Raw genomic sequence first — 21,643 nt, forward strand, 5'->3', positions numbered from 1 at the left:
TGGTGGTGGTGGTGGTTTGGAAGGTATTGCAAAAGATGGCCTCCCAGCTGGGGCTAGTGTTGCTGGTTTGGGAGGTGCTGGTTCTCCCTATGGAAAGGATGGTCTCCCAGTGGGAATGGCAGCTGGGGCAGGTGCCAGTGGTGCAGATATGACTGGGGCAGGGGGAGCTGCAGCTTCTTATGGAAAGGGTGGTCTCCTGGCTGGGGCTGGGGTTGGTTTAACTGCCGCAGCAGCAGCTGGCTCTCCATATGGAATGGACAGTATTCCACCAGAATTAAGAGCTGAACTTGGTGGTGCTGGTGGTCAGGGTGTCGGGGCTGTAAGATCTTCCCATGGAAAGGATGGTCTCTCAGCTGGGGCTGGTATTGGTCTGGCTGATGGTGAAGGAGTAGTAAGTGCAGGTGGTGTTGGGACTCCACATGGAAAGGATGGACTTCCTGCAGGAATGGGGGCTGATGTTGGTGTTTTGGGGGGTGCTGGGTCTCCCTATGGAAAAGATGGTCTTCCAGCTGGAGTTGGTGTCAGTGGTGGTGCTGGAGTTGATGCTTTGGGTGGTGCTGGTTCTCTCCATGGAAAGGACGGTCTTCCAGCTGGAGCTGGTGGTGGTGGTGGTGCTAGTGTTGATGGCTTGGGAGGTGTTGGTTCTCCCTATGGAAAGGATGGTCTTCCAGCTGGGGCTGGTATCAGTGGTGCCGGTGTTGATGGCTCTCTCCATGGAAAAGGTGGTCTTTCAGATGCAGCAGGTGGTGCTCTAGCTGCCCATTTACCTTATGGAGGTGAAGACAGAATGGGATCTTATCACAGCAAGGATGCTATGCTGAGCAAAACTCAAGGATATTTAGGTGGAGCAGGAGGAGCTGCTCATGGCAGATCATCTTTAGAAGGTGAGGGTGTTAGTGCCTCTGCAACACAAGCTGCTGGATCTCCCTATGGCAAGGACAGTGTGACAGCTGGCTCCAGGGCTGGGGCAGGTAGTGTTGGCAGGTTGGGAAGTGATGAAATAGAGTTGCATTCAATCCATGGTAGAGAAGGTGGGGTAGATGCTCTTGGACTGACTCGTCAGTCTGGTCTGGATTCCCGTCCTGGCAAACTTTCTGCACGGGATGAAGCTGGAACTGGTGCTCCCAGTGATATCAGAGCATCAGGACAAAAAGTTTCAACCATTGACAGAGATTCACTTTCTAAGCAAGGAAGTGCCAGGGTTGAGGACAAGGATTCAGGACAGTTAGGTTCCTATTATGGCAAGGATTCTGCCTTTGGTGGAGCAGAAGGCAAATACTATAGGAGATATCCTGATGCGAGAAAGTTGGGTGTTCTTGGTTCACGGGGTTATGATCAGATGTCAGGTCTCGATGGAGTACTGGCTTCAATAAACAGGAGAATACCTGACCTTGAACTAAAAGCAAAAGAATACTTGATGAGTATGGACAGTACTGAAAAAAGAAGACGTTTTCCCCAAGATGGTTTGAGAGGTATGTCTTAACTGATGATTTTCATGTAGATGGTGGTTACGTTTTGATATTCACATTTCTAATTCTGGAAAGAGGTGAATCTTAACGGTTAAGGCAAGCAGTTATATGGAGAAATTTGTTTTCTCCTGAAATCTATTCCTAATTCTACCACTGATTTGCTATTTTTCTGTAGACAAGCATGTTAAGCTTAAGCTATTTTGGGTAAGTCAGATTTTGAGCATGTCTCTTGAGTGTTATGAAGATGTGCCCTGAGCACTTGCAATTCTACCAATGACCAATGAGACTGACTCATACTCATTTTTATTTAAATGATGCAAAACAGGTGCATGTTCATCCAAGCCAATTGATTCAAAGCACAAATGCAACAGGCTTCAGGCCACAAGCATATTAGTTCACATTTAGTTTCGAGGAATATGGCTTTAGTTCTTTGATTTAATGCAATTTAAAGCTTAGAAGAAACAAAGAAAAATGCTAACACCTATTTCAAAGAACTGCATTTTTCAATAGTTCTGGGAACAAATTACTATATTGAATTAACATGCACATCAGATGTAATGTAAAGAGCTCTTATCTCTTCTATCTTTAGAAATGTAACACATTGCGTATAGAAAAAGGAGAATAACATGTATACATCTACATGACCCTGATAAGCAGCTATAACATCAAGATGAGAAATTATAGAAGTGAAAAACTTCTTATATATAAATGAGGATACTAGCTTAGTGGAACTGCTAAACAAGAAATTTCCAAGGCAATCATAACAAATACAAATAAAGGTGTAAAATCAGGAAAATTGGGGCAGCTGAAGAAAAGGTAAATATGGACATACTGTTTATTTGAGAGAGGATGAAGATGTTAAAGCGAAACAACTGGGAATGAAAAAAGGGAATACAACGGGTAGAGAATGATTTGACTGGAGCTATTCAATGAGGTCACTTGAACTACCCTCTATCTGGTTAATGYAGAAAAAAAAAAAAGAACAAGAATGGGAAAGAATAATAAAATATGCCATCCATGTTTTGGAGGAACCTGGTTTTTGGCTGTAGAAGGAGCTAAGACAATTAGCATAGATTTAAAATAGCAAATCTCTAGACAGATATTCTGATTTGTGAGGAATTTGTTGTGCATTAGATTGAAAAAGTGCCCTATTGAATGCAGGCCAGTTGAAAAGTCCTCCAAAGCAGTGAGTTTATGCCAGTTGGCCCGAAGCATCTTGGTACAAAGCCCTGTCATGACTGCAGTGTATTTTTTTAAAATAAGATTTCTCCTCACCTGCATGTGCATTTTTGTTTGTATGCTGCTCTCCGTCAGTCTCTGCTCCTTATACACTTCCTTTTCTGAACTTCCAGCACTGCGCTGCCGTGTCGACAAGCCATTAGTAGATGTCAGAGTCGTGAAAGGGAAGTCAGCTGAACTGGCTTGTACTGTCAGCAGTAAAGATGTGCAAGGAACCTGGTTTAAAGATGGATTAAAGGTAGGTGTTGCCCAGTTGCTATTTTCTTTGATAAATAGTGACCAGATAAGTAATCCCAGAATCTTATTGCTATTAAACTATTTGGACCATAGCAGGATGTTTCTTATGCATTAATAACAAGTTTTGGTGGGAGAGTGTTGTAAGCAAAGCAGAAGTTTCCCAGAAGATGCTGTTTTCTGGGAACTGCTGTGTTTTCAGTGCTTGTTGCAGCTGTTAAAAGACTATCTCAGACACAGCTATTGGTAACTTGCTAGTGGATTCAAACACACAGGGTTTTSCTGGAACTTTTAAATTGTATTTCAAATTTGTCATATTTCCATAGAATAGCTACGTCATATGTCTAAGATTTCTGTCTTGTCAAAGTTTGTATTGTTGTMTGTTGTTGTTTATTTGATTGTTTTTAATAATAGATCTCTGTGCTTTGCTTTGTAGATAAAAAATATGGAAGGAGTCCTTTTTGAAAAGCAAGGCTCAGTTCACAAACTGGTAATTGACAAAGTAGAAGATTTTCACGCTGGAAAATATAGGTTTGAAACTGCAGATATAAAAACAGAAGCCTCTATTTTTGTTGAAGGTGAGTCTGTTCAAGCTACTACCATTCTTAATGCAGTGTACTACCCTTGATGTGCTTGAAATGTAATACATTTTCTGTAGCTGGACATCAAGACAGCTTTGTAGTAAATAATCTACAATGATACAGGAGATGTTTTCTCATAGAGATTGGTGCATTGTGTTTCCAAAATTAATCAGGGAGTCTTCTTGAACAGCTCCTGTCATTAATTCAAAGACTTTGACATGCACATAACACTTCATCAAAACAGTTTCTTCGTTTCCATGTGTGTTTAGTGTACTCTGAGATTATGCATTCAGGACAAAGTTTACTCCAGTGAAAAGGGCAGTATGATAATATAAGTACCTTGTCAGATTTCCTGTAGGAAAGTGCATGTGCTCTGTGCATGCAGCTGAAGGAGAAAATCCAGATGTTGTRAGTCTCTGAGCATCACCTGCATCATCATGATTCAGTTTGCATAAACCCCAAAGAACCAGATTAAATCTTATTTGGAATATACAGCAACTGTGAATACAAAGGAGTCCYTCCCTCCAAGGAGGGCTTTGTACTCTTTGAAGTGCAATTATTAATGACCTTGTACTGTTGGCTTAGATCCTCCTCAGGTTGACCAAGTTCTCCTCAAAAACCTAACAAATGTTCCTACTGTGACCAAGGCTGGGCAGAAAGTGAAGATCAAGATCCCCTTCGAGGGCCAGCTACCCATCAGAGCAACATGGCTGAAGGATGGAATGGAGCTGATAGATGACACGAGGATTCGTGTGGATAAAGCAGATACCTTTACCATGTTGTCCATCTCCAGCAGTGAGAGAAAGGACTGTGGGGATTACAAAATCAGGCTGAAGAATGACCATGGAGTCCTGGAGATAAACCTGAAGCTTGTGGTAATAGGTAAGAACCCTCTAATATCCACTCTGGCTTCCACTGTGGCTCAGGGAGGGGAGCCTGAGTAGCACTGGTGACACCTCTGTTTAGGGCTGCAATGTATTTCAAGATAAATAAAGCTTTTATGAACATTGCTCGTAGGAGCATCTATTCTTGCTTCGCTTTGGAGCTACCCAGATAGAAATATACTGAYGAAATCCTACAAATGCAGAATTTCTTTAACTGCCATTGACTTTGATAAGGTCAAAGGGATGTATTTGCAGTTAAGGGATTCTGACTGTGCCTACACCTTGGATTAGTACAAAATTGTCCCATATGCCACGAGCATATGCCAAGAAGATCCAGGCCCATCAGCTGGCACATGGCCATGGCAGTCCAGCACTGTGGTACTCACTGGGAAGTATGTTGTTATCAAACCAATATGGTCCGTGTCACTTGGCATGGCTGGGCCTTGTTAAATTACTGTTACTCTTTTAAATTAAACATATTCTTTAAGTCTCTGTCTGGCAAAACTRCTCTTGGAATACTGAAGGAATTTAAACATAAATAATCAACAATAAGCTTCTTTTCTCAAAGATAGATACTAATATTATAGCTGGCTTTCTATTTTAGGTATTCTTGTGAAAGGCTATGAAAACTCAAATATTTCTTCTGCTGGTTGTTTCTCACCAACTTAGGATTCCATATTAATAGAATCTCTCTTTTTTTTGTGAGCTTGGACATAGTGATCAGAGAGCTTTACAGATGACAGGTGATTTTATAAGAAGATCTTTATCCTGCAATGATGTCAGTTACTGCTTTTCAGGAAAGCAGGGTAATATTGCATACAGCAGCTACAGGACTAGGAAAACTTCTCAACTGCATCTAGTATCATGTGGTATGTCTGAGTATGTGTTGGTACAGAAAGTGAAATACCCCTCTGTGTAGGCAATACACAGAAGTAGTCAAAACCTAAAGTAGAAWTGTTTTGATTTACATCAGCTTTTGTGTAGTTGTCTTACCATCCACTAAATTGGTATAGAAAAACCTTGCWGACACATTTCTTAAGCTTTAATATAAGATCACACAAATTTAGTTTACTTTTTCACAGTCCCAACAGTTGAGTTTTGAATGTAGGGCGATTGTGGAAGATAGGACAGTAGACAATAGGTATATATTTTAAAAAAACCATCAAGGCCAAGTTCAGCCCTACCATAAATGTCTGTTGTTTTGTGTGTCCAGAAAAGATATTTGTCCTCATATGGGAGCTGCCTTGATACGATGCTCACGGGAATAATCAACCTGAGAAGCAAGAACCCTTCTACCCCTTATGAAAACTTAGGGGAGAGTAGTTGTTGGAAAGGTGCCTCATTTTGCAGCTCTGTATATATCTAGCTGAAACCAACTCTTCCAGCCAGTGAGCAAGGGACAGCAGTTGCTCTAAACCCAAGGACACGTCAGAATCTAGTGCTGATCTGCAGTTGTTGYGTTTCTCTTTTCAGACAAGCCCGAGCAACCCACAGGACCCATCAAAGTCATAGAAAGCTCCTCAAGCGACATCACCATTCAGTGGAAACCCCCAAAGGATGACGGGGGCAAACCAGTGCAAAACTATATTATCCAGATGCAGCAAGTAGGCAAGGAAGAGTGGGTGACCTTGGGAGAAACGCCCAAAACCTGTACCACGTTCACTACGAACAAAGTAGAACAAGACATGGGCTATTACTTCAGGTTGCGAGCTGTGAATGTGGAGGGAGCCAGTGAGCCACTGGAATCAGATGAGGTGAAGGCTGCCAGTAAAGGTAAGGAAGAATTTTTTTTAAAAATAATATTCTACAACCATATGGGAAATTTTGTATTAAAACTGATATTAAGGAAAAGTGACTGCATTTTGGATGTTACTACAGATCTGAAYGTGCCTTCTGGCTGAACAAACTGGTGTAGATTTCACACGGAGGCTGGGAGCTTCCTATTGGTTTTGATGCTACTGAGTTAAGCAGTTYTAAATTTTCAGTTTTGTTCCAATCTGAATTCCAAAACAGGTTAATGGCAGCAATTCAATAAGCATCAAGAGCAGAGATACTATTTCCTTGGGTGACTACAAATAAAACATGCAAAACCTTTATTAACTCTACAGGCAAGTGTCTCTTGGTGCCTGCAGCACCTTTTAGTACAACCTTGTTAAAGCCCTGATTTCCAAATAACAACTTCTCTTCTTTGACTCCTCCAATGAATTCAAATATTAGAACATTTTTATCACAAGCATGCATGTAATGCTAGTAAGAGAGTGAACCTTTTTCTTCTGTCGGCATTTTCATTCACAAAATTACAGACCATCCTTTGCAAAGATAAATTTTTCTAACTTTTCATTGTTGTGCCCTTCAGTATTGTTACTACATTTGAGGGCTCTAGCAGGGTGATTAGAAAATCCATCCTGAATCCAAGTTCTATCATGAAAAGCAAAATTAACACCAACGTTTCCCATGGTTTAAGAATGTTCATACTACTCTCTGTAGACTGACAGTGTAATTCTTGGTGGTGATGACATCAGATCAGCAACATTAGGAAAGGAGGTCCATACTTCTGGATTGTATTTGTGTGGAAAATAAGATATACAATGGTCTTCAGGTCTTCTTTGTTCATGTCTTCAAAACATATCTGTATGAATACATTGAAGAAACTGAAGGAAGAAACTACTTAGAGAACTTCCTTACCTTACAAAAGAAAAAAAATGCTAATAATGAAATGCTATTCTCTTTTTAGCTATACCTGGTCCCCCGGATCCTCCTGAGATCGTCAGTACTGGCAAAGAAACGATCACAATATCCTGGAAAGCACCTCATAACACTGGCAGTTCCCGAATTGTGGGGTACCTTGTTCAAAAGCGCAAGAAGGGTGCCAGTACCTGGGTGCCAGTCACCAATATGCCTGTAGCAGGTAGGTAGTTTAAGCCCTGGAACATGCTGAAAAAGGTCAAAAAGGCAAAAAGTGCAGTCAGCTTAGAAGGCAACAAGCTGATCTTTGATTTGAAGTTTCTGTCTTTACTTCTTTACTTCATGTGCAGAAATGATATCCTTAATCCTAGTGCTTGTAATGTGACAGAAAGGAATTTATAAACACAAGGGACATAAAGAAAGCCAAGTAATGTATATGTGCTCAAAAATGTGTTTGATTAGAGCTGTTAATTATCTGTCAGGTGCAGGCTAAGACTTCTTATCTGATATAGAAGAGTTTAGGATTATCCCATGAAGAGAAATGGTGTTTTTTCTTTCTCTGGTTTGTTTAGCTCTCAGATCATGTCTAGTCTGAAAGGGAACAAAATGAACAGAAGCACATATACACTAGGACATAGAAGGCAGAGGAACAAAGGCAACATTTAGACATAGCTCCTGAGTCTTATGCACTGTGCAATTCCACATGTCTTAAAGTCCAGCATCRTGTCACTGACTGCTGCTTGGGGAACTGTTCACATGAGCCAACACACTCTTTTTCTTCCTGCAGACAGGAAATTGAAAATGACCAATCTAAAGATGGGGCTGCAGTATGAATTTCGTGTGGCAGCTGTCAATGCTGCTGGTGTAGGAGAGGCCAGTGCAGCATCCCAGCCTGCCTTTGCTCGGGATTCCACAGGTAAGTAAACTGTCTTCATCTCTCTACCTCAGGGATGCTTAAAAAAGGATGTAGACAGAGAGTGTTTATGGAAGATCCATAAACAGAAATTTAGAATGGGTTGCAGAGTATTGCAAGAGTGCTGCAGATTGTGCGGCATCTGCTCCATGTTAGTGGGAGCAGGAAACTGGATCCAGCTCTCTCAAATGGGGACAAACTGGAGGCAAGTTAGCAGGGTGGATATCCAGTGAACTGCAAGAATATTGAGAGCCTCCGGAAGTGACTGAAAAGGGAGGTAGGAAGACCTAAAAAATATTTGAATATAAAATTCTCGTTTCAGAACCTCCAGGTCAAGTGAGGGACCTTAGAGTGGCCAGCCATGACAGCACTAGCATCACCCTGACATGGAAAGCCCCGGAGACAAAAGATGGGATTGATGTGAAAGGCTATGAGGTAGAGATGCGATCTTATGTCAACCCCAACTGGACCAAATGCAGTGTTCTTCCTATCAAGGCAACGACGTACACAGTTAAGGGCCTGCAAGCCAAAGAGTTGTACTTCCTGCGTGTGAGAGCCATCAATGACAGTGGCCCTGGGGAAGCTGCAGAGCTTGAAACTTTTGTTGAGGCTCCTCCTCCTGTTGGTAAGTCAGAGTGGGCTGCTTTCAGAATGAACGAGGTCCTTCTGCAGGACATGGGACACAGACAACTTTGTTGCAGACTGTGATAAAAGTGTGTCCGTGAGCCACTTTATCAATGATTGAGATGTTATGATATCATGTGAAAATATCTTTACATTATTTCCCTTGTTTAGTCATAGTGGTAAATAAATAATAGTAAAATTTAAAAAGTGTAATGGTTAGCAAGGAACTCTGGTGCTGAATTACGGACCTCGTCTTCAACATTATTATTTTATCAATAACCAACAAGCTGGCTGCTGGGAAGAAGTATCAGACACATACATATGCGTTTCTCTGCCAAAAATTTTGTCATACCACATAATTTTTGATTGCAATCACTGTCTTTTCCAGTTCCTCCCAGATTCCTAATAAATGACAGAGTGAAAAGCTTCCTGGTTATAAAAGCAGGCAACACCATCCGAGTGCCAATGCGTTTTGAAGTAAGTTTTGAGATGGTTTCATATCAAATCCCCATATGTGTTTATGCTGTAGCCAGTAGAAGACATGTAAATTGGGCTGTCTTCTCTTGGCATGACTTTTTTTTGCAAGATCCTGGGCAAATCCTTTAAGCTGCTTATATTTTATAAACTTTCTGCACAAGGAAAACGTCAATTCCTATGTCACTTTTGCTGGATTATAAGATTATGGTCATTCATTAATCTCTGCAAACAAGACATCTTCATATGGTTGGATGGACAGTATTCAATATTATCATCATCCACTACTAAACTCACATACTTAGATTCATCAGCTGATTTTCCCTGAAGACCCAAGGGCAGGTTTTCTAGCAACATCCTGCTGACTGTGTTCAACTCACTAAACAGCAGTATTTAACTTGTATTGTCTAAGAAATAGGTTTGCACTGAGAAAGAGAAAGAGAGAAAGAGAGAAAGATATTAAAGAATCTAAAATTTCTTTACTGTATTTATAAGTTAAAGAAAAAAAATGAAGAAATAAAAAAAATAAAGTAGTTTTTTGCAGAGATGTCTGAACTAGTTCTGAAGAGGTTTACTTGGATGCTGGAGGAAGATTGTCATCATTATTATCATAATCTTCTATTTGGATCTAATTTGTTTAGATCCAGCTCAAGTATTTCTATGTATCACTGGAGCATGTCATGTAAATATACATTTGATAGAAGACAAAAATGCTTAGGGTTTAAAGACATAACCTGGAGACAAAACAGGTGGTCTGTAACCTCTGTTACTCCTTGTAGGCATCTCCAGATCCGGTAGTGACCTGGTTAAAGGACGGGCATCCTCTGCCCCAAAGGGCCAAAATAAACACCGAACATGGTACCACCCAACTGCTGATTGAAGCAGCTGAGTTTTCTGACACTGGCACCTACACTGTTGAGCTCCAGAATGGGTCAGGGAATAAAGAATCATTCAGTTTCCAAGTTCAAGTTACAGGTAAGTCACTACTGTCTGTGTGTTCACATTTAGGCAGTAGGCAAGGAGCTGAGCACAGTGAGCTCTGGCTCAGTTAAGCCGTGCAGGCAGAGAGAGAACTAAGGAGTATAAGTGAATGCAATTTTCCATGAGATTCAATCCAGCTACTTCGTGGCATCACTTGCCCAGATCTGTGGGACAGAGCAGTCTACTGAGTTTAACTACGCCTCCTTACTAGAGTGAATCTGTTTAAAAATACAAGATTCTGAAGCTAGAGAGTGCAAATCACAGAAGAGCAGCTCACGCTCTTTGTTGCAACCTAACACTAGTTATAGCCTTAACAACTCTTTAAGCTGTCTCASTAAGGCAAAAAAGTTTAGCTGTGTCACCCCTCATCTTCTACCTCTATCCAGAAGAAGAGGCCCAGCGCTGCTGGCATAATGCAGGAGAAGTTCATGTGCATCTGAAGGAGGAAAAATCAAATTTTACGACTTTCATATTTCTRTTGACCAGGATGTTTCCTCAGCATCTAAACCTAAAATATCTGATGAAGTCCAATGTCCCTACATGCAGAATCACACACATCTTTTTTATTTTTGCCTTCATCTGAYAGATATCCCACAGTCCCCTGGACCTGTTGTATTAGAAGAGAACGTGCCGAAAACAGTGACAGTGACCTGGGAGCCATCTCCATCTGAGAAATGGGAAAGTGATCTCTACTACACAGTCCTGAAACGTGAATCACAGAAGGGCTCGTGGCACACAGTTGGTGACATGATCTACACCAATAAATTCACATACACAAAACTTATCCCAGGCCGAGACTACTACTTTAGGGTTGTGGCAAAAAATTGCTTGGGAACCAGTGGTCCGTCTGAAAATGTGGATCCTTGGAGACTTAAAAAACAAAAGGGTAAAACAGATTTTATAAATAACTGTCAGTGTTTCCATGCTGTCATGTTTTGTTCCTTTTAATGTTTCTAGTAGAGCCTTCTGAAGCAGGTCGCTCTGGGCTGAGAACAAATAGCTGCCCACAATGAGAGTGCAAAGAGATACTACACAAGAAAGGCTTGTTCTCTCTGCACAGACATTGTTGCAAATCAGATAATATTCCTCTAGTAGTTGTATCACACTTATTTTATCACAAAATGAAGTCCCAATAAAAGCTGAGCTTTAAGTTTTACAGAAACCAAAGTTTCTGGCTTTAGGTCAAAACTTGGCCAATTTGTGAATAAACCACAAATTAACTATTTACAGGTGTCTGGCCTCTTGGCACTGTGGAATGTCATTGTTCGAAGCCACAGTTAAAAATCCATCCTTTATGCTGGCTTCTATCCCCACAGAGCAGTATGTGAGTTTGTATGTTGCTGGATTTGTTTGTTCATTTTTTCTAATTTTTTGTTTGTTTGTTTTTATTTAACAGCTGATTTCCAAATCAGACAGCGAGAATACAGGGGAGTTAATCAAAATCAACCCCCAAGATTCCTTGTCCAACTGAAGCCTCACACGGTGACCATTGGGACAGAGTGCCAAATGAGCTGTGCTGTTACAGGCCATCCGCAACCCAAGATTACATGGTATAAGGATGGCAGGGACCTCTCCAAGGATCCTACCTATTTGTGCAAAAACATCTTTGGTGTCTGCTCCCTGATGATCCTAGGAGTTATAAAAAATGATGAAGGAGAATATATGGTAGAGGCCAGCAATGCATTGGGCCGTGCATTCAGYAAAGCTTCCCTCACCATTACAGGTAACAATCTTTAATGTCTTTAATTCATCACATGACATTAAGATATTTCATTGCTGCCAAGATACCTTAAAAATGGTTGCCATAAGGCTTTAGTGTCAGAATGTATTTCCAATGAGATGATATGCATTGGAACTGCTTTACAGATTTTTTAATTAATCTATTAGTGATCAAATGTGAAAGACAGAAACAGAAATTAAAAGGCAGATCTGAAAAACAACTTGATTTCTACATGAGCCCAGAGATTTTTGTTGACCTTGAGCTAATCTTCTAGAAAGAAATATCCCATTTTCATCTAGGAAGACAATATCAAGTTTAGATTTTTCTACACGGCAGGAGTGGCAGGGTAAAGAACTTGTGCAATAGCAATATTAGCAGTGAGGAAAAAGCTGGGGTTAGGTAACTAAGAGCAATGAGAAGGGAGGAAAGGAGGATATGAGATAAGTGTAAAAACAAGTCATTAGGAATACTGGCATGAATAGAAAATYAGTGCAATTGAGGATGGATGGATTGTGGATGTACTTATGGATAAATATCTCTGGCAGTTTTACTCAGTTCCTCATGAAATATCCTTAACTTTGAGCCACATACTCCTTCCAGCGTATCTTTCAAACTATCTCACTGCAATACTGAGTTGCTTCTCTCTTCCTCTTGTTTTCAGCATCTTCCCTGTAGCACAGTCTTCCTGAAAACATCTCTGCACTCCTGTCAGGATGAGAACGTTTTCACTGAGAACTGCCTCTGTATGAAAGCTCTGTATCTATTTTCAGATGTGCATGATAGTCTGAGTGTTTTATTTTTCTGATCTAGTAGTTGTACTGCACAATAGTCAAAATGGAGAGAAAAAAAAAAAGAGGCTTTCAGGGGATTGTGTCTTTTCATAATGGTCATGGTTTTCCACTATGACTTTTAAAAGCTGTGAGACTGAAGCTTCTCAAGAACACAGAAGATGGCAAGAAAAAAGATTTGGCCAAAATGAAACTTTCTGTAAATATCGGGCAGCTGACAGACTATTCTGCCGTGCAGCCCAGCTGTCGTCAGGCTGGCACAAGAGCACTTCATGACGCCGTGGCTCTGCGAAGCTGACCTTTAGCCTTGTGCATTTCTAATCCCCAGCCATCGTTTCAGATTCCATCTAATCCTTGGCAGGTTTCCTAATTCTACTAAAAGCAGTTCTGCGTATCATGACCAGTAGCAGCTAAGCATATTGTTTGCTTTAACCTCCTAAGCTGAAAAAAATATATATCTGTCTCCATTGTAAACACTGACAGTTATTTTGCCTGAGCACCAGAGAAAATCGCTGGCAAGATTAATATAGGACAGTCCTACTGGCAGWGAAGATGCATTGGCAGAAGTAAATGGAAATCTAGAGCTAATTGTATTTCTGTGGGCAGATTGATGTTATTCTTTAAGAAACTGCTACAGCAAGTGCTATAGGAAAGGATATAGAAGTCTTAACCACATTAATATCATGTTTGGAATGTAATTGCCCCTACCTCATAACATCTCTGGAATATTTTTGTAGAATGGAAGGAYAGTTTAAAAATCTTTCATATTTAACCAGAAATATGTGATACCGCAAGAGATCCTCTGCCGTGGCTGAGAGATTTCCTCACTGAGTGGAGAATGAAACTGGAAAGCCAGAATGTATGATCATTTCCCCAAGGCACAGTGCTGCAGCATTAGCAGCAACTCTGCGTCCATGACAGCATCACAGAAGGCAGGAGAGTCGACCTCGGAGACTCAAAGCCACTGAATTCTCATACAGCCAGTCAAACATTTATGCGGGGCTGAAATGCTGTTCTTCGGTTTGTTTTGTACAGAGTGTTGTACAGGCCAGGCAACAGTAAGTTGTGAAATTAAACCTTATTTCAGTAAAATCTACCTCGAGTTAAGCGTTTATTTTGTGGACAGAGACCCAGCCCTTCTTGAATGCCAATTCCATCTCATTGCAATGATGTTTTTGCATGTGATGTCTATGTAGGTTGACCTTCAGGGTGTAATGTCTATATAGATTGTTCTTTAAACTTGAAAGAACAAGATATCTAAAGATTTTTCTCACTTATATCTGAGCATGTTGATTGACTGACTGTCAGAATAGTGCAGTCTCTCATCTTTCAAATTAAGTTCCAAAACTACAGTGGCATAGAAGTCCAACACTTACGGAAAGCGATCACATCCTTTTCCTTGCTTGGATTTCTTAGTACGGGCTGCTTCTGGGTAGATTTATGTTTCATATTGTGCAAACCCTTACTCTCTTGCTGCCGCCACCTATTGGCACCTCCATCCACCAGGACTGCTTGGATACACCTGTGCTTTGTGATCCCAGCATACAGGCTACCCAAACTGCACACATCTGTCTATGAGAGTGGAACTTCCAGGACCAGCAACATTGTCCCACCTCATCCTGGCTCTWCAGCATATACCTGTCCTACCAAGACAAGCAGAACAGTGCCGGAGCCAGCCTGTGCTCTCCTTGGCACTCCTGTGCCATGTGGAGGCCCATTCTCCTCCATGGGCTGAAACCTCAAGGATTTTTGGTCATTCAAGTCCCCGGAGACGTCATTTGTCCATCCTGAGCAGATCTCTTTAAAAACACATGGGGATGGAGCACGGACAGCTGAAATGTTGATCCTCCCACATCAATAACTGTGCTCACCAGGCCATCTGCCATGGCTCAGGAGGTGAAACGGGTATGTGTGCTGAGCCAGAGGCTTGGAACCACAGTCAGGAAAACAAGCGCCTCTCGCTACAGCTGAAGGAGTCTGTTAATCCTCAGTTGGGAACTGCAGCACTTCACCTGGAAGAGCRTCCGTTGGGCTCTAGATGTCCCTTTTGAGGTGGCCTGTTGCTCTTTGCAAAGAAAGAAAGGAGTTAATCACAGAATGACGGTCCATATTGCTCCTTCCCCTTGGAGGAGGGCCATCCCAGTTTTACTTTCCATGTTGGTAAGGACCCAGTGCTACCTTCAATGTAATGAAATCTCTGTTTTCTGCTTGACTGATACACRCAAGGGCCAAGCTCGTTGGAAGGGTCTGAATTTTTGAGAGTGGAACATGAGTGATCCCTGGAAGAACWTGGCATGCCAAGAACAGAAGGCTCTTGCAAGTCTTGCTATGTATTGGTATTCTCATTAATTGAAGCTGCCTCACTGCTGCCTTTCACAYGAGTATTTTATATTGTAGCCCCATGTGCTTAAATCACTGATATTTGGGACCTGGGGAGCAGAGTTGCATGGCGCTCTGTCATCTGCAAGTCAGAATGACTAGTAGGGCCAGTAATTCAACAAGCAAGAGGATGGGTGCTCATGTAAGAGACTGACTGGTCAGCATGAGAAAGCACATGTGTGAGTGTGTCAGAGTCAGCAGCACTGCTTGTATCCCATGMACTTATATTATGGCTAAGTGAGCTCTATTCTCTTTTCTCTGGAAATATCCTCCAAATTGGTGAAGAGCAGGTGCTCTTGGGGCTGRAAACTGAAGGGAGATGTGGCGTGGAGACCATGAAAGCATCTGCTCTGGAGTGACAGAGAAGGGGCAGGAGAGAGGTGCCAGTCAAACAACTTTCCTGCCTGAAAGTAGATGGTCTTCCTGAAGTCACAAGTCGTGATCTTCATCAATACTCTGTAACTTGAATGTTTAAATCCTGAGCTCTACTTCTCTCATTTCTTGCAGAGAAAATATCATCTAGGTCATCCCAAACCAGCTCCCTGGATGCCAGCACGAGCAGCAGGCACAGCCACCGGTCCAGCACGGAGGGAGGACTCGTGCTGCTCAGGCAGTGCCAATAAACCCCTCTTGTATCCCTGGGTCTGCTCACTTGTCACTGACTCAGCAAGAGGATCCCATGCCAAAGTTCCTGTGGACTAGCAAACTGCTCGTGGCATCCTGGGGATGGCTAATTGCACTATTTTGTGGTATTTAGCGAAATTATTATCTATAACCTTTTCTGCATCACTTTTCCTGGTCCGCTATTGCCCTCTTCTACATTTGTTTGAGCTTTTCAAAATGATAACAGGGGATCTGGGATAAATCTGACAGGTCTTTCTTGTAGGAGCTATTTATAACAATTAAATGRTGTCATTTTGGTATCCCAGCCCATGGCTTTCTGTCACCAAGGGCTCAGTAGGAGCGCTGGCATGTGGCATTGCTTCAGCCTGCTTATGCAGCACCTCTTCTCTGCTCCACTTACCTCACTCCCGAGAGTCATTACCCCAAATTCCCATCTGATGAGGGAGCCACAATGCCAGGTGAGTAGAATGTGCCTCTCAGTTGGCTTATGAACACCCAGATTAATGCTCCCAAGCTGGAAGGAGAGGAGAACTCTTGTGCCAATTTCCATCCAAAGATGAGAGGACACAGGCCCTGTTCATGAACATGCTAGGCCAGTGCCTCTGCCAGAGCTTGGCTTCTTCCCTCTCTTTGCAGGTAGAGGTGGGCTTGGCTAGTTTTGATGTCCATGTTTCTGCCGAGGGTGAGCAGCAGTGTCAGCCTAGGATGAACAAGACAGAGAGCAGGTTTCAACAATGTAAGAGCAAAATTCCCTCATGCAGAAGACTTCCAAGATATACTTGGTATGTATCCTGTTGCTTTATAGATCCAAGTGTTCTTTTATGCTCCAGTTTCTTTGGAATGATAGCCTCTTTAGAAATGATAACCCCCTTTCTAACTACAGGGATTTCACAGTCCCTCTTCCTGGCAAAGGCACAATGATGATGGATCATCTAGGCAGTGTGTCACGTATGCCACAAAGAAACTACCGGTGACTTCTGCACACCCTTCTCCTAGTCAAGACATGTTGCTGTTGCAGGAGAGGACGCAGATTCCTTCTGGAGACAATATCGCTCAGTGGGAAGAGGCAGGCTTTGGAAAATCCTCCATCCCTGCTCCTCTTTGAACTGTGCAGTAGTCTTCAGTCCTGTGCTGTCATCTCCAGGGGGTGGTGCTATGGGACTGCTGAGCCCTCCAGGTCTCCCAGCAGACCTTGCAGAGAGGACTTCTGCATCTGAGGACCTGCAATTCCTACTCCATCAGAGGCTTCRGAGCCCTGACATTCTACTTCCATGAGCCCCAGGTTGTTTAAGAGCAGCCATTGGCCTGTCTTACCTCTTGCTAAAGGGCTGAATGTTTCCTTCCTGCATGATGAGATTGAAGCAGGGTGTCCTGAGAGCCTCATCCTCAGATCTTTGTGCAGATCTTGTGGAAGTGGAGCATAACATGCACACATGCCACCCTGCTTAGCCAAAACCCTGTAGCCACCAACACCAGCGTCGTGTAAATGGTGGACCAGGAGAGGGGCCTCACTTCTGTGTTGTTCCAGCCAGATGAGTGTGCAGGGGAGTGTTGGCATGGACTGTTCTCTTTGAAACAGGGTGGCAGAGCTTACATGACGCTTTGGAAGTGCTTCTGTGCTGCACGTTGTGTTTGTGCCTTTGTGCTATGAAGCAGAGGGAGATGGGGCTGGGGCTGGTCATTCCTGACATTCCTAGCCCAAAAGGAGGAGGCTCTGCTCTGTGCTGCAGGAGCATCGTTCTCCGGGTGTCTGTGCACGTGAACACAACAGGGTGGCCTGTCTCCTTCTGGTGCCTCCTAGGAGGCTCTGCAGGGGAACAGCAGCGCTGTCGGCGCAGTGGATTTTGCTCCTGGGATTGTCACAGTGATGCTGGGAGTAGCGGGAGGATGAGATAGATGGGTGTGCACAGCTTGCTGGGTGCAGGGTAAGGAGGACCTGCTCTACAGGGTCAACTTTGCTTGATTTGTTCAAGGGAAGTAAAAGGAGCTGGATCTCTTCCCTTACCAGGTGTGTCAGGGGAAAAATGGACACAGCATAGGATGGAGGATGAGTGGGACATGTGTCCTTCTGATGCAGGTAGCTACTTTGACATTTCCTCGTTCCTCCTCGCAATAATAAATTGTTCAGGAGGCAGAAGGTGCTGGCAGCTACTGTCACTCTTCTGCAGATTACTGGTGTCAGGAAGGTATTTTTGATGCTTCCAAGGGAGGAGGATCCTCTGCTCTTCCCAGGATTCTCACCCTTAGCTACTCCCTTCCAGCTTTGGGATGCCATGAGTGTATGGTTGCCTCCACTATGTTTCCCATGCCCTGGAGGTCCCTTGTCTGTCCTGTCAGTACCTGTTAAATTGTAGTCTCTTTTTTGCTCTAACATAGGCAGCTTATTGATAGGTTGGAGGGGTGCAGACACCAAAAGATTGTTTGGCCTGGTTTTCTGTCACCCTCAAATGCTCTGGAAGGCCTAGATGAAGCTGTTCTGCAACTGCCAATGCAGAGAAGTAAATCTGGGCAAGTCTAGAGTATTTCTAAATGCTCTGCAGTGAGAGCATATCTCAGCACCTTTGATGGGACTCTCACAGATGCCCTGTGTCAGCTGAAAATCTATGTGATTTAGACAGCTGGCATGAAGCTGCAGCTTGCTGGACACCATTATTTTTGATTCACAGCAGGATCATCTAATGCAGCATCCCGTGATGCAGCAACCGGGGATGTCCCAGCTGCTGAAGTTGTATTTTAACCCAGAAGTACCTGTTAGGAGTTGAGGCACTGCATTGCTGAATGACTGTGTTGACAGGACCATAAATTTTCGTTTTAATCTTGCTTCTGTGCCTGGTGATATGGGAGAAAAGATACCACAGCAACGCCACAGTGAGGATTTCTCTAGCTGTTCATTGCTGCAGTTGGGCAGTGAATATACTGTGGACTGGATTTCTTTCTGTGGGCCTTAAGTATGTGATTAAATCAAGCAGAGCTGTACTTGATGGATCTCAGTGTTATCCAAGCAGTTCTGGTTTAGACCAAGACACAGCAAGCAACAGCAATTGAGTTGAAGATGATACTGTGCTTGGGTGATTTGAAAGTAGACTTGGGAGTCATCTTGATTCCCAGAGATGATCCTGTTAAGCCACAAGGAGCTGGGGTGTTTGCACAAAGATAAAGAAACCATTTAAACATTTGTGCAGGTCTTCTGGTATTCTTGTTATAAGAAGGGAGTTTTAAGGCCTTCAACTTCACTGCTTTCTCTCTGCTCACCCCTATCTATTAGCTGTGGAGCTAGTGACCACACTAAAGGTTTGACCAGTGTTTTCATATCCCYGGCAGCTCCTAAGGCTTCTGTTGCCTCTGTGAGTGTGGGTGCAGTGATGGGATCCCATGGGTGTGTGGGCTCCACCGGACATGGGAGTAATTCTGGAAGCTGAGGCATGTGGCTCCCAGGAGAGTCTCCTCTTCACCACTGRAAGAACGTGGGCTGTTTGCTCCTTCCAAGGGGTCAGACCTAACAAGCTCGAGTTAAAAGGACCATACCATAATCAAATTGAAGTTAAATCAGCCAGGTTAACAAACCATAATGTGCCTGTGCTGGCAGATGCTTGTTTCCCTCAGCCGTCTTGGTGTTGTTGGCTCCTCCTTGCCTTCAGCTCGTACAACCTTCTCTGCCAGGAGCAGATTTACRTGACAGACCCAGAGACACTGACCTACTGCAGTTCTGTTACTCTGCAAATGACACTTACTCTTTTTCGCTCACCCTGTGCAAGCAAAGCTACTCTGAGCTGGTCCAAACCTCTCATCTGGGCAATGCCAGTTCCTCTAGGTGTTTTTCTGAATAGCCAGAGCTCCTGGAAGTGTCAATAGGTGAAGCTCTTCATTTTCTGTCCCTACAGCTCCTTCCTTCTGTTTTTCCCTCCTGCCCTCCCTCCTTCTCCAGTGTGTCTCTGCACTGCTGCTTGTGCTGGTGGAACTAACTTAGACCTTCACAGCTGTGCAGGCAAAACGGGATTTCCTTGCCCTCTTTCCCCGGTTTTCCCTCATACCCCAGCTCCTTCCCTAGCAGCAGCAGTCGCCCYGGCTTTCCACATCTCTGATGCAAGTTTGGCACCGGGCGCTGCTTGTTTTGCCTCCTCCAGGAGACTGCGCTTGTATTGCCTGTGCCTACACCCGGCTCTGGGCTCTCCTGCTTGGTGTGGCACATGGTSGCCTTTGTTCTTGCCCGTTGCATGGCAAGCAGATGAAAGTCAACAGTGAAGCATAATTTATAGGTAGCTTGAAACGCAATTTTGGCAGGGCAAAGCACGCCAAAAGATGTAGCAATGCCTGAGGAGCTGCACTCACAGTGCTTATCAAATGATGCTTGAAAGCCTTTGGTAATGCAAGAGGAGAGTTGAGTTGCTCAATTTTAGCAGAGGATAAATTGTCTCTATTACAGGGACACGTGTTTGGTAGCAGGGAGCTGATAGCTTGCTTTTGAAAACTTGTCTGGCAAGGCAAATCACAGCTTAAGGAGGTCCAGAGGGAGGCAGTCCAGAGGGAGGCAAGGCTACAGGAGAGTGCTCGTGCACGTGGCTAAACAGGGACAAGGAGATGCTCCTCCAGCTCTCCTTTCTAACCTCTGAAAAAAACTGTCCCAGAAAGGAAAGCGAATTATCTTTAGAACAATTAAACACGCAAGCAAACCTTGTACCAATCACCCTGCAGCCTGTGGGCAGCAGGAAGCATAGCCATGGCACACCCCGCAGAAATGCATGCTGACTGCACGGTTACCTCCAGAAGATCAGGAGAACTTGGCCATGACTCAGGTGCATGATGGCCTTTGCTTCATCGGGCAAAAAGCAGCCTGCAGCCACCCCAGAAATCCTTTTTTGATGAGTCCACAGTGCATTATCCGGGACCCCATGCAGGAGCCGTGGGCAGTGTATGAGGACAGCACGTCCATATGAACCATGCACCCTGAGAGCYTGGCTTACCTCTTCCAGGCTGGCAGTGCTGCAGATACCCGGAGCACTATTGTAAGTGCTTGTCCCCACTGTCCTTGCCATGAGGCATGACTGTCCTGAGTGATGGTCCTCTGTGGCAGAGGAAACCATGATACTCAGGAAAGAGAAGTATTGAGAAGATGCCAGGCTAGCAGGAACCTTAAAAAATCACCTAATTCTTCTCCTGTTCCAATGCAGGACAGTGCAACCATTCCTTGCTCAAAAGGGATGTCAGTTGCATGTTCTTAAAGACGTCCAATGCTGCAGGCTCCACATGTAGTGGAACACATGACACTTGCCCCAAGTCACCAGCAGCGTTTGGGAGGGTTTGGGAGCCGTTGTTCCCATTCACTGTCCACAGCAGCCCTGATGGCTCAGATCTTGGCTGCAGCCGAGAAGGACATTAACGGTAAAAAACTGGGACAATGCTGTACTTTTAGGACACTAGTGTTTACTGCACAAAAATCACCATGTACTGGGGAAAGACTTGTTGATGCTGCAGAAGCTATTCCAGCAACTTTCAAGGGGATCGTTGGCTTTTTTGGGTGGCTGGGATAGCTCACAAGGGTCTTAGATAAATCTGGATTAACATGCTTCTCTCTGTGAAGCGCGGATCATCTGCTAGTGTTTCCATGTCCCTGTGTGCTCCTGTCTCAGCACGGGGAAGCAGTGKTCTGCTCATCTGGACACATCTGTGCCACCAAGGAGAGAGGACCATGGGGTTGCTCAAGCACTGACCTGGCTGTCTGGATATCTTCATTGTTTGTTCCTTCTTCTGCTTCATCTTGAATGACTCCACCCTGCTCTCCACAGGACAAAGCCCAGGTGCATTTTTGCGTCCATTCCAGGAGCACTCCCAAAAAGCAGGATGGACAAGACTACACCAAGTGTGGCTCCTTCTAGCCTACACAGCCCTCCCAAACTATTCCAACAGGCTCTGCATCCTCATGCTGTGCCCTGAAGTGTCCTACACCTCCCCTCATTTCATGCTATAAAAACCCCAGCACCAGCCTGATATTATTTCCAGCCCTCAAAACCTGGGGAGGAAAAAGCCTCCTTCTATGCAGTTTTGATGATG

General features: G+C 43.8%; 1 protein-coding gene across 1 annotated transcript in view; it reads left to right on the forward strand.

The window, feature by feature from the left end:
* The window catches only part of IGFN1 (immunoglobulin-like and fibronectin type III domain containing 1), a 23,834-nt gene extending 12,013 nt beyond the window's left edge, over window positions 1-11,821 (forward strand). The window contains exons 13-24 of the mRNA XM_026053067.1: window positions 36-1,472; window positions 2,822-2,946; window positions 3,379-3,520; window positions 4,109-4,405; window positions 5,881-6,180; window positions 7,142-7,315; window positions 7,880-8,008; window positions 8,328-8,630; window positions 9,018-9,106; window positions 9,883-10,078; window positions 10,671-10,970; window positions 11,481-11,821. Of these exons, the coding sequence (XP_025908852.1) occupies window positions 36-1,472; window positions 2,822-2,946; window positions 3,379-3,520; window positions 4,109-4,405; window positions 5,881-6,180; window positions 7,142-7,315; window positions 7,880-8,008; window positions 8,328-8,630; window positions 9,018-9,106; window positions 9,883-10,078; window positions 10,671-10,970; window positions 11,481-11,821 (3,833 nt within the window). The remainder of the gene's footprint in view (window positions 1-35; window positions 1,473-2,821; window positions 2,947-3,378; window positions 3,521-4,108; window positions 4,406-5,880; window positions 6,181-7,141; window positions 7,316-7,879; window positions 8,009-8,327; window positions 8,631-9,017; window positions 9,107-9,882; window positions 10,079-10,670; window positions 10,971-11,480) is intronic.
* The last annotated feature ends 9,822 nt before the right edge of the window (window positions 11,822-21,643 follow it).

The sequence above is a fragment of the Nothoprocta perdicaria genome, unplaced genomic scaffold, assembly GCF_003342845.1.
Source record: "Nothoprocta perdicaria isolate Ctin4 unplaced genomic scaffold, notPer1 scaffold_97, whole genome shotgun sequence".
Lineage (NCBI taxonomy): Eukaryota > Metazoa > Chordata > Aves > Tinamiformes > Tinamidae > Nothoprocta > Nothoprocta perdicaria.